Source organism: Haliotis asinina, chromosome 7, assembly GCF_037392515.1.
Source record: "Haliotis asinina isolate JCU_RB_2024 chromosome 7, JCU_Hal_asi_v2, whole genome shotgun sequence".
Lineage (NCBI taxonomy): Eukaryota > Metazoa > Mollusca > Gastropoda > Lepetellida > Haliotidae > Haliotis > Haliotis asinina.
The window spans coordinates 56,607,049-56,625,096 of record NC_090286.1 but is presented as its reverse complement, the minus strand read 5'-3'; the positions used below and the strand labels follow the sequence as shown (position 1 = coordinate 56,625,096).

At 40.7% G+C, this 18,048-nt stretch overlaps 1 protein-coding gene across 2 annotated transcripts in view; it reads right to left on the bottom strand.

The window, feature by feature from the left end:
- The window catches only part of LOC137290822 (orexin receptor type 2-like), a 40,218-nt gene extending 32,890 nt beyond the window's left edge, over nucleotides 1-7,328 (bottom strand). Inside the window, exon 1 of one of the 2 annotated variants that reach the window (XM_067821964.1) lies at nucleotides 6,799-7,328. In XM_067821964.1, coding sequence (XP_067678065.1) covers nucleotides 6,799-7,179 — 381 coding nt within the window. In that variant the 5' untranslated portion in view covers nucleotides 7,180-7,328. The remainder of the gene's footprint in view (nucleotides 1-6,798) is intronic. The other variant, XM_067821963.1, reaches the window with a different exon arrangement.
- Nucleotides 7,329-18,048: the final 10,720 nt, after the last annotated feature.

The window sequence follows — 18,048 nt, the reverse complement described above, 5'->3', positions numbered from 1 at the left end:
CCAAAAATGATTGTCCCAGTCGCGAGTGACCCGGAGAATTGACAGAAATACGAAAGGAGTAGCAGCCCAATATGCTATGTTCACATTCACGCAATGTGTGAGTGAGTGAGTCTCTCTCTCTCTCTCTCTCTCTCTCTCTCTCTCTCTCTCTCTCTCTCTCTCTCTCTCTCTCCCTCTCTCTCTCTGCTGGAGGTCAATATGAAATGATATCTCCAATTTAATAAACACATGCTCGTATGCTCGTCATTATTAAATGCTTGCATTTTCTGTACCGCTTGTCTATGTCATTCTAGGCATCTATGTATACACTAAGGGTTATTTGAAGCTTTGCAGGTAGGCAGCTGTTGAACTGTGTTAAAACAGAAAAACCTGTTCCATCCGCCTTGGATGTACGTGACGAGGTTGCTTTCTGGAACAACACCCTACAATAATTATGAAATGGTGTACATGTAACTCACTAACTCAGATTCATATCATTAACAGAAAATGGGTTTTAGAAGGATCTTAAGTACATATTTTGAAGCGGAGTCTTAGCGTCATATAAGTTAAATGTACTGTACGTCTAAGCACGATAAAGGGGAAAACACCACTAAAAAAGTTATGTATGGTCGGGTTAGATGAGGGATATGAATGCAGAATCAGTAGGAGGAATTAGATGCATGGTGAACGGACGTTTTTAGATGCCATAGCATCAGATGAGGGCATCGTGAATATAAGGCAAGTTCCAACCTGCAACATGTCCAACTGTGTATGTTCCTGCGTGTCCAGTTAACCAAGTCCTAGAATTTTAATCTTCTCTCACGAATTCCTGATAAAAAGTAACCGCCAAAATAATGAGGTTCCTACTCCGTGGTTTGAAAACCTCTAATGTCGTTTATAGAAATGGAATTCTCAAATGTGATTTCTTATCGCTCAAGGATTACAAATTGAGGAGTTCTCTAGTGACGTGGAATTATGTGCTTGGATAATCAGATAATCCGGTAAATCCTCTCCACTAAGTTGCCAATCGGCTAGAAACGTGCGACCGTGGGAACCTACCGTTAGGCCAGTACAGCTCATCCAGGAACTGGCATCGATTAAGACATTCAAGGAAACAACAACACCGTGATGAATTGATTGATTGGGAGGATATTAGGTCGATAATAAAATTGTTAAAGAGTCCGGGGTCAGGTGAAATGTAGAAACCATCAGGTTAGTTTTCATATATGTCATATCAACTCAGAGATGCGATATAATGAAACAGTTGGCCATTGACATATATGCAATGTCAAATCAAGTGCAAGAAGCTTCAGAGTCTCGGAGCCTGCAAGATGAAACTCTTGGGAAATGCTCCGAACTTATGACCAGTCATACATAATCAGATGTGGTAGATGTGTTCGGTTATCTCGAATAACATTAAATCATGTATGATGTACTGAAATTACCGATAGTTTGCGAATGCAAGTCGATGCAAGCGAGACAGCTCTAAATTTGTTTTTCTTGTCTACAAAAAGCAATGGCTGCAAATAGATAGGACAAATACGTTGTTGACGCGTCTCTCGGGGCCATGAGTTGATGAATCCTCGATGTTTGTTTATGTTCCCCTCTCACATCGAGGGTACATCAGACACATTAACGTGACATGGTGTGTAATTAAGCGTGGCTGTTACAACCACTGAATGTGTCACGTCGACCTGACTTTCACTACCAGTTACACGTGGATGCTGTCGCTATGTCACAATACAGACAGTGATTACAGCTGTGTGCAAATACAAGCTATTAGAAATGTCGCCATATCTTTTAACCGGGATCATGAATATGTATGTATGGTTTTTGTGGTCACGACTGAACACACTATTCCATTAAAATATCTCCCAAGAATATAAGAAGAGCTATCTTAACCTTTTTTGTTATAATATGACCTGATTTAATTTACTATATGTACCCATTTACTCATGGCATATACTTCTTTGTTCGCAGTTATGACATTCTCCCGTTTAGAGAATGTGTCAAGGATTTGTCACGGGATCGGGTGCTCCGAACAAGGATACATACCCTGAAATCTGGAACACGGTTAGGGGGTGTATTTCATCACAAAAAACATGTTTACCATCAGGTCAGTCGCTCGTGGCTTCCTAATATTCCTATCTCACCATATTGATTTCTCCCATCGGTTTTCCGAGGGAACATCCTCAATAGTGTGCCCTAAAAATAAATATAGGTACCAATTGTTTGAATATATTTCTGACGCGCGGAGCAATACAATCTCCTTTGTCTGCTAAATTTATTCGGCAAACAGACTCCTTCAATAAACAGACCGGACCGGACTCAATCCCCAATGCAGATAAAATTGTGTAACACCCCTGGAAGTAGCTCTACGTGTACGTGGCTTTGTACTAAATTATGTAATAGTTTCACGTACAAATTAAAGCACACACCGCGGGATCCCAGCCAGCTAGTCATGGTTAGCTTCAAGAGCATACAGACATGCACGACTTGGCGTGGCGTCTGCGACGGGCGTGCCCACCGACTACGGCGACAATGCAGGGTCGTGTTCCAAATGTTTGAATTCTCAGGACCGGAGCCAGTGACAAAATATGTATATTTGAAAGTAACCGCCACTGTTGTTCCCCTGTGGATGTGCTTGAGTGTAAGTGTGTGCTTATACAAGTGTTGTTTTTAGTATACGCCGCCGTTTTCATACGAATGCCCCGACTAAGATCCAGATAACGAACTGCGATTTCCACATTAGTTGTAATATCCTCAGATTCCGGCACGGTAACAACAACTAGCATCTTGTAACGCTTGTAATCTCTCTCAAGGCAGCGGCCCTATTTGATACTGTTTGGTCAACGAAGGTGCCAACCCCGTTTCCTCTTGGCATCCGGCATATCAGTTCATTTTAATCGGCATCCAACTGAAGAATTTTGAGTCTTATGTCCATGTCTGTTAGAAATGAACTAAACTTGAATCCCAAGGCATCCAGTGTATTGCGCCACGCCATTTAACAAGACACGGCATCTGGCTTACCAGAAGAGAGCTGCCAACGCGTGGTTATGATAAAAATGGAATCATGTAAAGCAGACTGCTTTTAGCAGGGATATCTATGATCATAGAAAGGGTTTCGTCACCAAGAGTTATTTTTATCTCAAAACTCATCTTTTTACATGATACACTGCTTCTGAAACTACGAAAGCCATTTACACACGTTGGCACCTATCAACGCACGACCTAGTAAACTGTTACTGCGCTAACATATGACTGTACGCTACAGTCACATCTTGATTAACACGAATAATCTGAAGGATGTGAACGAAAATCAGTTTGTGTGATACGAATATCAATGCATAGATATGTACGCGCGTTCACGTTAAGTCCTCCAAATCTTTGGAAAGCGATAGATAAATTTGACTTATGCTTCTCTACAGATGGAGAGAAGAAATGGGTATTGATCTGCAGGCTATGGATATTGATTAATCGAAATGTTCACGGGGAGGTGACATTTGTGACAGGGAATGGAAGCGACACTCTAATTGCTACGACCATGCCTGGGAAACTAGTCCCCCGGATAGATAAGTCACACCAGGATCGGAGGGTGGTTGTTCCAAGTGGTTAGCACACAGTCCTTTAATATTCAAACTCCGTGTGGGATTTGGTGAAATAGGTGGTCCGCAATGAAATATACATCAAAGCTTGTATCGAGATGAGAGTCGCAGATACATGTGTTGTGTTATGCGTGTCAGCTTAAAGAGATAATCTGGACAAATACCAGTGTTATGTCATAACGTTCCAGTGCATACATGGGAGGATCAATGAATCCCAAAACGATGAATTATGTTATTCAGCAGTTCAACAATTCCATTAGGGATAGGTAAATTAGTACAGTACGCAAAACTTACACTGAAGATGGGAAGGGGGCAGCATAATAAGTTACACAGAGTGCACTGTATATTATCAAGGGATCAAACTATATTACCAGAATCCCCAAGTATCCCATAGCGTCAGGCCAAGCACAACCACTATGGTAAGTCCTGATTCGAAAGTACCCTACCATAAACACGTAAACATCTGCAAAGACTGTGCGCTAACATTGTCGCAGGGAGGAAGTCAATATCAGAGTTTCTTTGCGGGGTGGCCACCAAGATTAGACTGCATAAAATCCAGTAAATGTCAGCAAAGTCTTTCAAATTGTCAATTGTCAGTTTACACTGCAATGTGAAGGTGCCCACGTGAATAAAGTATAAAAAAATAAGAAGTCCTGCCCATGTATTTTCTCAGTTTACATTGTTGTGTGTGAATAAAGTATTAAAAAGTCGAATAACTAAGTTTTCTCTGAACATTTGTTATAACAAAAGATAATTAGTACTATTTTCCGGGGTACATTTTTTCATAGGTTTATTTAGTACTGTTATACCGGCACTTTTTCCCGAACACCTTCTGGGAACCCAGCTGGGATGGAAACACACACGCCACATTTCATATCCTTACATTATAAACCGCGCATGCTTGAAAAACCAAGAATCCATATACCTTAATCATTCAGTTTTTCAACACTGTTGTCATTCTATGTCTTCACATCCTCTGTCACCACTACCCCTCCCAGCTAGGTGCCCCTATAGCTACAGCGCACGAGTTCACAGCTTCGAACTCCAGTGAGACGATGTCATCGTGCCAAGAACGCGATCAGGCTCGTCGTAAACGGAATTCTTCCACAGAAAAAAGATCAGAATATGACGGTTCGGAATAATCAGCCTAAATATGGTCCCAGCAAAGCAGTGAAGACTTAATGTAGCACCGCCGTGCACTGTTTAATAGCTGGTGCCTGTAGATGCTAAATCGGTCGCCCATGGAAGCAGAACGCTGCAAACCTTGATAAGTAAGTGGATGTTCACTTTGAAGGTGCGGGAATGCCGAAAGTGTAACACTTTCAACGCTGAAGCTCGATATAGCGTGCTTTCCCTCACATTTAGACGACGCGCTGAGATATAACCGGAGGACTGTTCAAAGCAGTGTTGAACCACTCTCACAACGAATCTTTGACAGGTTGTCTGAAATGCATATCGCCGTCGTTTGTGTACTTGTATACGTTTAAAAATGAGCTGGTCGGAATTCAAAAAATGAAGACGAATAATTATCTATCATTACTGACACTGACAATTATAGTAGCTGCTAGATTAAATACGTGTCAGCTTGTCAGCTTAACTCTCGAACATATGTGTACGTCATTACAACAATGACATCTGCTACTAGATTTTAAATTGTGCCATATAAAGCCAATGCTACACTTCAGTCCTGTATATACCGCCTTTTCAATTTTCACTCCTCTGTAATGTCGAAATGGATTCACGTGAAGCTCCTATTACGTTATTTCTGTCATTGCGAGGTATTTACATATTGATACCCAACTCCGTATATATCTTAACGTTAGACGAAAACAACAGTGAGTGTCTAAAACATAGTCATTAGTTATTCATAAGAAGCAGTAGCCCCAATGAGTATAGTGTATGCACGCTGCGCTGGTTAATGTGAAAAGGACTTATGAGACTTTTCCGTGATGACTCCAGACCCGGACGGGAACTTCAATGTAAACGACACTCTCCTAAAAAATGCATTAATAGTTTTCTGTTTCGGTTCCCATTCCCTTTTACTATGGTGATTAAATTGGTGTAGTGGTTTTTTATTATATCAGGGGGTAACAAAATGGTTGTTACAACCACTGTCAAATCCACGTTTGAAAACATTCGGGGTTAAAACTGGATTCAGTTTTAGACTCAGATCCCGAGTAAATTGCAATTTACAGATTCCATTAAAACCATCGTATCGAAAACAGTGATAAAGGTTATGTGAGCGGATCGCTCTCAATCAGTGACGGAATTAGGTGTTTGAGGATATAGCCGCATAATCTGATAACACTTACGACACAATTTTCATAAAGTGTGGGTATTTGTTTGTTACCTAACCACATTTCTTCTGGCATTCCCTCATTGTTTGTTAGGAGTCTGTATCTGAGCAGGGTATTCATGTTTAACTGTGGAATGTCATTTCAGTGGGACAGATTTGAAACCGTCATTTCTTCTATTGATCTGTTTCTCCCAGATTGTTTTTCCAAAATGAGACCACTGTTCGTTTATAACAATTCATCCATCATATCACGTCATTTGGTCCACATGAGATCCACGCGTGTGTACCACGCCTCAATAGTCACATATCGTCAGCGACACTGCGATTGTTGTATGTATAGCACCAAATGTAACAAAACTGTTATGTATCTGTGTTTTGTACGGTTGAATAGCTTAATTCCTGTCGCTGAAACAACGGACACTGATTCCGATTCGTGTCTTTATATGTGCAGCTACGGAGTTCAACACATGCTGGATTGCACAATAGGAAACACAATGCCATTCTCTAGATTATGACAGAGAAATGCTAATGATAACTACATCGACAGCAGCTGTCAGCAATTAAAACGATCACTCGCATCATTGACATAGCATCATTGTCATTATCGGACATGCTTCCATATGTATTATCTAATGTCAAGTATGACTAATGTGTTAGATCTGAAATGGCAGATGATTGATTGTAACCGCACATGTAACAAAAACAGTTTAATTTCAATGCATGTAAATGTTGTTACTAATTGATATAACATTAGGACGATGCAATCATTTCATTATCATTTCGGAAGCTACTCTTGTGCACACACACATACACATACACACACACAAACACACACACAGATATGCATATATGTATTTGTGTGTGTGTGTGTGTGTGTGTGTGTGTGTGTGTGTGTGTAATAATGAGAAAATGACTTACCTGATAGTATTCTATTGTCTTGCACATAGCAAGCCCGAGGAACCAAGTTTCAAATAGGGTCTGTGCATAGGATGGTGGCAAGCAAAACATCATCACTAGAAAATCAGCTACAGCCAGGTTCACAAGGAAAAAGTTTGTGGTGGTCCGTAATTGATGATTACGCCACACAGCGTAGCATACCAGGAAGTTACCGGTGATGCCGAACACAAACACCAGAGCGTAGAGAACAGTGAAGACCCATTCATGGGGTGTTGGAGTAATATACTCGTATATACTGGACAGCAGGTGTTCGTCTGACTTGTAACACTGTATGATAGGGTCTTCCTCTGGGTCGTAGTACTTACAGTCACTAAGGTTGAAGACACGTGTTATATTCTCCATACTGTAATATTCTTTCAATTAAAAAAAAACTATTAATAATAAGCTATTGCATCCCCATATCAGAAGTCTATTCAACAGACAGATACGTCTTCAGGTGAGAACATCACAGTAAACATGAACACTACCCGTCATCCAAATAGGCCCACGTGAGTTAGAGACCATGAAGATGGGAACGGGAAATTGAAATCCAGAGATGTTTCAACTTCAGCAACTCAACGCTTTTATGGTACGTAGCCAATACTGAACCAAGACACGCCTCTGTAGCTCCAGGTGGTACTGACGATCCATCCTTAGCTGGTAGTCCAACTTTTAAAGCTTATCGTCTCGTGAGCAGTTAACGAATGTCAAGCCCAAGTGAGCTTTGTGCTTCGGTAAACAAGTCATTCAGTTCCACTGTGTCTGTGGTTAGAAATAATATTGACGCTGGTTAGTAAATTCCCTGCACGACCGCAACTTTACACTGATAGAATGCTGCACCTGTTGGACGTAACCCAAGCAAGGATGTCAGCGAAAAGACTTGTGCACCATCCTGCTTCTACAGTGCCAATTGCTTTGTAAGCAGCAACAGCCGTGTATCTCCAAACGCTATGTGAATTATAATGCGCTTTTGACGCCGCGGTACATGACTGGTCAGAAGTTAACGATTAATAATGAACCTGATACAAAAACTTTTACGTTGGCTTAAGAGCAACAACGTTACATTGAAGGACATGTGAATTAAAAGTTTCAAAATTCTTGCAAAAGATATAAAAGTAAATACTTTATCAATGTTCAGAACTAACTTTGACACAACTGATACAAAAGTTTTCCATGGAAACCATTTTTCACTGCAAACATGCTGCTCGAATTGCGTGTTTGAGCAGTAGGACACCGGGCACTACAGCCCCTTCCTGCACGTGGTGATACACAACTGCTCATTAAATGTCGTAGTCAACAACCTACATGCTGCTGCCATCCCACACAACAGTGAAGAAAAAACTGTTTCAACAACTCCGAAATACACAGACGAGTGGGTTTACATTTCCGGCTTAATTATCCTATTAGCTCTTGAAGCGTAGATAAAGAGATTTTATCCATGAAATCAGGAACTTTTGTCGGTTCCTCGGCCGACTCTGAGCATTAGAATATCCCGTCGCCTGGATTGTGTGCTGGGCTCTTAGCTATGTTGGGACTCGCGGACGCTGCAGCCCGCAAATGAAGCAACTGTGTGTGCGCGCTGTCGTGTTGCCGGCCGGCGAGACGATCAGAGCTGGTAGCGAGTGGTGGTAGACACGCTGTGATTGCGGGAAGTATTGCAACGAGCTCCTCGCCAACTCATGGGCCTCGGACCAGGATTAGACAGGATCATCTCCCCGAAGATTACTCTGGCCTGTGTCATTCAGACAATGAATACAAAAAGTAACATGACTTAACATACACACATATAGGCACAGGTCAAACCACACCATATCAAACAAGTACAGAAAGCATTAATCTTTGTTGTCTTAAATCTAAGAATAAATATACCTGTGGTGTGTTCCGATAAGAATTAACGCAACATGTGGAATGATGTGCTATGGTACAACATCAGTATCAGCGTGAACACATTATCACAATAAACATACTACCGGCGAAATCACGATATGTGAGTAGATTCATACACTCCTGTATTTTCAATGAAAGACTGCACTGTTTTGAGAGAATTTAATTAAATAGTTTAGAGAAGTCTTTGATTACAGGCAACGAGAGCGGTTTGTACATCTTTAACTGGTTTATGTTTCTCCACCGCTAGCCACCAACTAGCTGAGTAGAAACCGATATTATATATAATACACAATGGGTGACTGTTCAATTATGTATCAGATAACTGCCAGCACTGCCCTCTCGTTAGGTAATTACATACTGAGATATGTAATAATAAAAGCATAATTAATCAAGTTTAGGTCATTATATTTTCATGTAGGCCACGGCTGAGATCAAAACGACATTCAGTGTTTGAAATTCAGTGTTGGTAGATTTGTGAGGGTATTATGTAATGTCCCTTTGAAAATATTCCAGGAACCACGTGTGGGATGAATGCCCCAAGTGATGCATGCTTTACAAGCTTAAGGTTTTCATTTCGCTGACATATGAGAGCGGGTCTACTAGATCTGTCAGTCGGGGGGCACCGGGATTCGAACCAACGATAATAGATTGCCGAGTCTGGGAACGGAGTGGGTAATATAAGGCGCTAAAAGTGTAAGTTGCTGAGAAATGTATGGAATTAAAAGGTGTATGCTGATGGATAATGCATGGAACTAGGAAACGGACAGATCTGTGAAAGTATGGAGCTGGGCAATGTAAGGAGTCGAAAGGTATAAGTTGCTGGGAAATGCACGGGTCAGGTACACGCTCGGAGCTGTAAAACTACGGTGCTATTTAGTTCAAATACACTGAGAAGAATGGCATATTTACGAACATCGACTACCACACTATCTAATGTGCACTAACATACTACAGATGCTTGTGAAATCGAACACCGCTGGCATACCCTGCGGACAGATATCTTAAACCCCTTTATCTACTGGTCAAATAACTATTTACGACGCTACACTTGTTCAATCATATGAGAATGTGAGATTAAATTAAACTGTCAACACCGCTCCCGTCCATTATGTCAGACCAACATGTATTGTGTGTATCTGGCCTAAGGAGCATTTATGATTCAGTGTTGTAAGATAACGGCAGCTGCTTTGCCCATAGTCAGCTGGTCATGCTTCGAATCTTTAAATTTGCAGATGCTCCAATTCTAATCCACCGGAGACCACGCCGAAAGAGGTGGACGTTCATCACGTCTTCATTTGGGTCTTTAATTGCGTTTATGTGAAATACTGAGAGCAGAGTTAGAATTCGTTCATGGTTTTGGAAACGGATCTGTTGGCTTATGACATACGTCGACAGACAGTTCAGCAATGCATACAAAAAATCGACGAGGGACAGATCTTCATCTAATTCTGTCCATGTTTAATTATTTCCTCGCCCAATTTAGTCCCATTTTCAACATGGCACGCCAACTGCAGATCAGCCTTGTCTTGGAATCTGTCCAGAATGAGAACTTTTAATGGTGGTATATGTTTAGAGCTGGCTCTCCTCAACGTGGCATGCTGCAAGTAACATGAAATGTATAGAACAACTATGTAACTTGCGCCATAACACGGGCACGTAGGTCCCCATAGCCCAATGCTGGCCGTTGCTTTTAGTAACGTTGACTGCATATCTGCAACCACATTCTATTATCTACACGTCGGTTTTGAAGTGAGTGAGTGAGTTTAGTTCTAAGTGCTCTTAGCAATATTCAAGCAATATCACTCCTGGGAACACCGGAAATAGGTCTCACACATTGTACCCATGTGGGGAATCGAACCCGGGTCTTCGGCGTGTCGAACGAACGTTTTGTCCACTAGGCTACCCCCTCGCCCCTTCGTAAAGATAAATCTGTCTTTAAGTTGAGTAAGTCAGCATCCACTTCCCTTTTAATCATTGGTAGAAGTATTCTGATACGCGAGTTGCACTTTGTAGTTTAACGCCGCTCACAGAAATATCAATACAATATTAAATAAGTAACGTAACGAGGGATCAGTACATCAGATAAACATTTCACGCGATGACATAACTCCTTTGTCTCATTAGAAGATTTTAGAAGTATCCATAAAGGTTTATTTGTAATTAATGTGTCTCATCAGAGGAAATATATGTACAGGTGTATGGAATCAGACAGGGCATATGGTCTGTACGTACAGGTTATCTAAAACCCTGGGAGAAAGCTGTGAGTTGGAGCGACACCTGGCACTATCCCTCCATCACCTTACAGTGATCTGATGTTAAGACACTCATCGTTACCCATACATGCGTTGTATCCTTTGCATATTCTTCAACTCAAAATGTGGCTGAACATACATCACTTCTCTGCTAATGGATTTCATCAAACTATAAATATCTTAAAACCACGATTGTTGACTGTACTCATCTTTCTAACTTGACATGAATGGGTGGACCTGTGTACGATTCCAGGATTTCAATAAAATCCCCATCGCACTAGATCATCTCGGCAGTTTGTAGCTCAACTGAAAGACCAGGAAACCCTAGTACAAATCGATGATAGAACTCAGGTGGTCCTTCGTCCTATACTTAAGTATAGACTAAGTCTTGCGCAAAGGCTGCTTTGTATGCCGGTAGCTTGCACTCCATAGCATTCGATTCTTTTCCACGCCCCACTGACTCGGCTCTTACCTACAGAACAAGGTAAACATCACCATGAAGACAATTCTGTCAGGTTAATGGCATCCTGAATGCTCAAATAAATGAATTGTCTAACAGTGGGTGACTAACAATATTCCAGCAATTTCCATGTCCAGCGGACGCCAGAAAAATCCTCCCACAGTTTACTCAAAAGGGGAATGAAACCTGGGTCTTCATTGTGTCGATTGGACACCTTAACCATTAGGTTACCCCACTGCCTCGAATTGTCTTACAGTTTCATGTGTATATCTCCGTTAAACCTTACATTCGGTGTCTTTGCGACTAATTGATGTGTTACATCTTAATTATTTCCTTGGTATTCAGTTAGCATATTAAGCCTGCGTATTAACCTTTCGGATTAGCCATTCTATGGCATTGACGAGACCTTATAAAGGTCATTGACTGAGTTATTTGCCATAATGTACTGTGCTGACAGTGAAATATGAATGTATTTGTAATAACAATATGTTTATTGACATTACTGAGCCCATGGATTGATGTTGTTCGTTTCCACCGGCCTTTAGTGGACTTAGTCGCATGAAGTATACTGCCAGTTGGCTGTACCATTGTTTAAATTGGAACCCCGAATTACATGTTCCTGAAATAATTAGATATAATAATATTCCATTTGAGTTCCATTGACCAAGTTGGGCACAATATTTCCAGGACAATTGCCTTTTAATAACCGGAAGAACCTTTGCTATCGTCGCTACATGAAATCTATATATCTGTAAAAAGTAATACAAACATGTAATGTATAGCGTTGGTATGTGCCGATAAAGGTGATGGCGTGTTATTTTGGGCGTGCTGCTGAAAGTGTTTCTTAAAGTGCTAGTAACGAGAAACAGAGTGGAAGGGCATGTTGTGTGTCCACTGATTTCATTCAAACGTGTTTTGACGTTGCTGCGAATGTACTAAGTGCAAGGAAAGGTGATGCCAACATTTACACAATGAGTAATACCAGTAGTGATCAACTAATGGCGCAGAACAAACATCAGGTCTTTGCTGGCTCGTTGTTGCATTACCAGACTCTATGTGTGATGCACGGAATGATACATGCTCTACCTCGGACATATAATTTGTGTCATGTTCCAGATCGAGATACTAGGTCTGTGACATGAGATTAGTATACTGCCAGGTTCATTTACTATACATCATTCTTCATGCTGGCTGGCTCACTGAGGGTATTGTCAGAGATGTCAATCAATGTTGACAGGACGGCCATTGTCCCAGAACATAACGTTATATTCCTATTATAACGGTTCGTATAGATTTTTTTGTCACATGACATTTACATTTTATCTGTAGTTATATCTTCGTGTCGTGTAGGCGGTAATTGCTGAACCATTACAAATTTTACATTCACAAGTGAGGAATTTCAGTAAAAAATGGGTATTTCGTGAATACTAAATGATCGTATATGGACCTACATCAGTTTTGTATCTCTAATTCAGGTAATGGAAAGTGTCAGTGGTTTCATAGACACTGAGAGCCGGTGGGGTAATCTTATGGCTAAAACGTCCCCACGTCGCGCTGAAGACCAGGAGTCGCTTGCCCACAGGGCCCATTGTTTGAAGCCCAATTCTGGTGTCCCCTTCAAGATATTACTGGAATATTGTTAAAGGCAGCGTACAACTATACTCACTCACTCATATACATTTACCGTGGTACCCCAATTGAACTTAAATGGAACATCTAATACAGGTGTATAGGGCACCTAATCTACAGATGGCCACCTAGAGTTCTTCTGATATCAGCATGGAAACATGACGTGTGTCGATTCCTTCTTCATGAAGCACGTGTTTCCTGGAACTCTATGGGGTATTTAATAGCATACTGTGAACTGCTGACTCTCCCCAACCAAGGTCTTGATCTTCATGCCTGAATTAGAACAATGGCATACTCACATTCCTTCTTTACCTGTCCCTCGTGAACAAAGCGGAAGTTTTCTAATCTTAATTCAGTACAGCGGTTTGTGGTCATGCCAAATGATGATGAATGGCATCACGTCAGAATCCTGAAGTTGAAAAATTGCTGCTCATTAGAAAGAGAAAATAACTATGAGCCGCAAGCATTTTATACATCTATGATATACATGTTCAAACACCCTTTGTCAGTTTCGTATGCCATTACGTACCAGGAACATTCAAATGAAATCAGTGACATACCACATTGCACTGAGGGACACGTGCATGCATCAGCGTATGCACGTATAAACACTTCCTTGGTTACAAGTGGCCGGAAGAGATAGCGCCAACAGCGTCGATTAAGGGCATCCTCCCACAATACAGCGGGTTCATGCATCCTCAGAATCCTCCCATCAGTAACGCGCTTGTCACAAACATTGCATTCATGTCACAAACGGCCATAGCCACAGGTCATACAGACACGCCCTGGTTTATCATATAGCAAATACAATACTTTTATAGTACGTTCATTACAGCACAGTTCTAATTTTTCTGTTAAAAAAATAAGTTGATATAAGTTGATATAATACATTATTTTACTAAGAAGCATTTACAATTTCACGCATAATTACGTCGTACACTTGGTCACTCTTCCATTCCTGGCAATTCGTCTTGAACACCTCTTTTGCTGATATTCGAAAAAGCCCTTGAACAAAATATGTTTTCTCATAGCACAGGGTTTCTACCTGATTCCCTTTCAACTACAGACGAAACGGTGTTTATCTAGCATGTGGACTAAGGGTTAAGAGATGACACTGCGTTTCTATATCCTCTGGAGCGTAAGTCATTTCAACGACTAGTGTCACATTTGATACTGTTAACCACAAACTACAAAGGTCCTTCCCAAGCCTCTCTGGGTGTCATCCACATCTTGTTTTCACGAACTCAAAATATGATGTCCATGTTTCCGTGTTGCGTATGGAGTGATTGGACTTGCCGGTTGTCCGGCTTAGGGCTTAGTAAGCGGCGTTAAACCATGTCCATTCACTGAGACAGCGCAGGCGGTTATAGTTTCCACCTTTCGAAATTATCCTGAATATGAGCGTCCGCGACAGAATGGCAACGAGGTACAGCACCACTACATCCTGATTCTCACCAGGATGTGTAACCAGAGTGTTGTACCAGTTTGAATACGCAACCTCATCTCCATGGATTAAGCAGTCTCGGATTATCCAACCATTCCATTTTGCTTAAGGATCGAAACAACGGTAAGAAAAATAACGGCTTGCACGTTCTTAACATAGATAATCTCTAAAACAGAACTTGACCCAATAAATGCTTTAATCTTAAAACTGAATCAGAGGAAACTTACATCAATGTTCATAACTGATTCATGTTCTGCCACACACCATATTTAATTGACTTCAGATAAATATTGCGTTCTCTTGCCCTAGTGTTCCGTGTGTGCCTGCCAGTGAAACTATCTATCAGATTCAAACCTTAGAATTGTCGTTCTGCGAAATGAAACAGAAAGGGTTCTCTAAAACATCATTTGTTATATATTCAAATAGAAAGAACAACAGGAAACTAAATGGGAAACGTATCTAGTACAATTATTCAATACAGTAATATATAGACTCGTGAAGGTCTGAGGTGGAATAGGTCTGCAGCAACCCATGCTTGCCATGAAAGGCGACTATGATTGTCGTAAGAGACGACTGACGGGGTCAGGTGGTCAGGCACGCTGACTTGCTGACACGTCATCGGTTCCCAATTGCGCAGATAGCTGGAATATTGCTGATATAAACTCATTCATTCACTCACTCACTCACTCACTCACTCACACACTCACTGTAATATACACCCATGGTATGAAATGTATGTATTTCAACGATTTGAAACTTTAATGACATTTTCTTATTGGTAATAAATGTTATGCTGATGTATGTCGAGGTACAGAGCGATTTTGTTTTCTCTTATAACACACATATCTGTCAGACAATTTCGATATTACATTTATAAATCATGTAATCGGGATCCCGACTCGCTGAAATCAATTTAGTATTCAAAACATTTTAAACTTTAGATCCTGCTTAGTGGAGTAGACGGCTGAACATGAACTCTTGACAATTTAATGACCACCCATCAAGCGTCAGGAATTATTTTGTCCATAAATCGTCTGAATTTGACAGATACCAAGATAAATTTATTGGTTAGTGTGATGATTTAGTAGACAATGTTGCTTGAAATATCGTATGAATTCGGTTATATTAAGTTTGTATCGACAATGTACATTTGGCAAACAGCGGGACAACACTTTCATCATATACCCTGGGAGGTGCGGGTCTTTACTTAAATTAAGTTTCGTATATTCTAAATGGTTACCAATAGCTAATGTGTCTTTCGCTTGAAACTCCAATTTACATATCAACAGAATAACACAACAACTAGAATAATTTCAGCTCTGCAAATGAGCAATTCGCACCAGCGTCTTCGGGTAATAGAATTTTTTGTGTATTTGCTTTATCCCTAAATTCATTTACACATCAGAGTTTATAAATATACCAAAGAAACAACTTAGTCACGGATCTATAAAGTGTACAATTACTCAGCACTAACTTCCAGTAAAACATGTTATTTTTCAGTGTACATTACACACAAGGGCGTACATTACAATGCAACTGTGCTGATATTGTGGCTATAGTGATGGGCGTCATAGTGGGGGCTGTTATCCCTACACACTGGCGTTGTTTCACACATGTGCACCATACACAGACAATCATGACCTAGCACATCGTGAAGATATGAGAACATCAACGACAGATATTTCTGGGCATCCATCGGCCAGATTCCATCTGACCCTAAAAATGGGAACTAACACAAACCGGCGGTGACACGAAGTGTTCCCACCCAATTCTTAGACATATATCTTTAAATGTACTGTACCAGTCTGTTTCCGCATATAGCAACTGTAGGGTACCTTAGTTATAATATCCCGGGAATATGCACGTATGGTTATCTCCACGTTTAGGGTGGTGTGGTAGCCTAGTGGTTAAAGCGTCCGATCGTCATGCCGACAACCCGGGTTCGATTCCCCACATGGGTACCGTAGTCCCTCGCCATAAAAATACCGGAATACTGTTACAAGTGCGTGAAACTAGCCCACTATTTCCACATTTCATCAAGATGGACGAACTTACCACTCCAGACGGTGTACATAGTACGCCGACAGGCATGCATCCGTACCAAAGTCGTTGCGTTGGTGATCTATGGCCTGTTTTTATATTGTATTGTCTGAATAATGATATTAGTTTTAACTTTTCACGCTAGTTTTAATTCTTATTATGATACTCTAGTTGTTTTATTGTCCTTCGTTGACAGGTTTTTTACTATGTACACAAATTCCTTTTTCAAGAATGTTCTCGTCACGATATGGCTGCAATATTGCCGATGTGACGTTAAATATTAACTCACTCACTCCGCACCAAAGTCCTACTGGTGAGTGTGTGTTACAGGGTACACGTGTGTTGTATCAGTCTGTATCATTGTAAAACAGACCGATTTATGGTGGCATTTTTCTTTTATTGCTGTAGCTTTTCTCCTGAAATGATCCAAATACACTTGACTTTGATGGAGTATTCTCCTGGACAAAACTGAATGATTGTCAAATGATAATGGAAAGCGCCATATGTACAATAAGACAGGAACTGGCTCCCAGCACACCACTATGATAATTCATATGTCTGTTGTATATTATTGGCGCTGTAATGTTCGTTTATTGTCGTCTTATACATGTATTATCATGAGTAGAAAAGTGCTCAGCCCTTTCGCAAGCACCTGGTTTTCTCACTGATTTTCATGGACCTATTCATGTATTTGTTATCGATATTTGCCGTTTACGCCAAATTGAATTTATTTCTAAGGATTCTTGAAACTGGGTATTCTATTGCACTGACGTTTTATATCAATATTCGACTTAACCTAGAGTAGTAAAAGAATCGACGTACCTTAGCTTGCATCACGTGAGGTGGTTCATACAGAACCACTTATGAATTGAAACATCAGCAAGTCAATACATGCACAGTTAGATTGAGGACTGTTTTACGCCACATATGTATGGTGGTGACATTTCTACGTTCAGAAATAGCCTTCACACATTGTTCACAGGTAGGGGGAGATCTATTAGATATGGTCGTTAATTACGTTAACGAAGACGCTTTTAACCAACTGACGGATATATCAAACTGATTCTATGCTTTGTGCGTTTGTTCTGTTTGTTAGAGCTTTTTTGTTGTTTAGCTGGGAGGGGTCGATAGGAAGGGCGCTACCAACTAGCTGCAGTATATATGTGTGGCCATATTTATAACCAGTTGCTATGTTATAACGAATTAAAGGTTTCTTTTAGTTCGGTATAACCGGTGTTTACTGCAGCTGGTCCAGCAAGTACTTGATTATTTGATTATTACATTACATAACTGATTTCATTCACACTAACCATCACAGAGGCAATATCAGCTTATCACAGTTGCTGTAACAGGCTGACGTGAATAATGGGGATGAGCCAATCTAATGTCCGTTACTAGTATTTTAATTGGTAGCAGGGATCGTAAAACCGATAATTCTTGAACAGTTGAACTATGCGCACTATGGATTTGGACAGTCACCATAAGCGATCTGGTGGTATTTTCCCTATATATGCGAGATA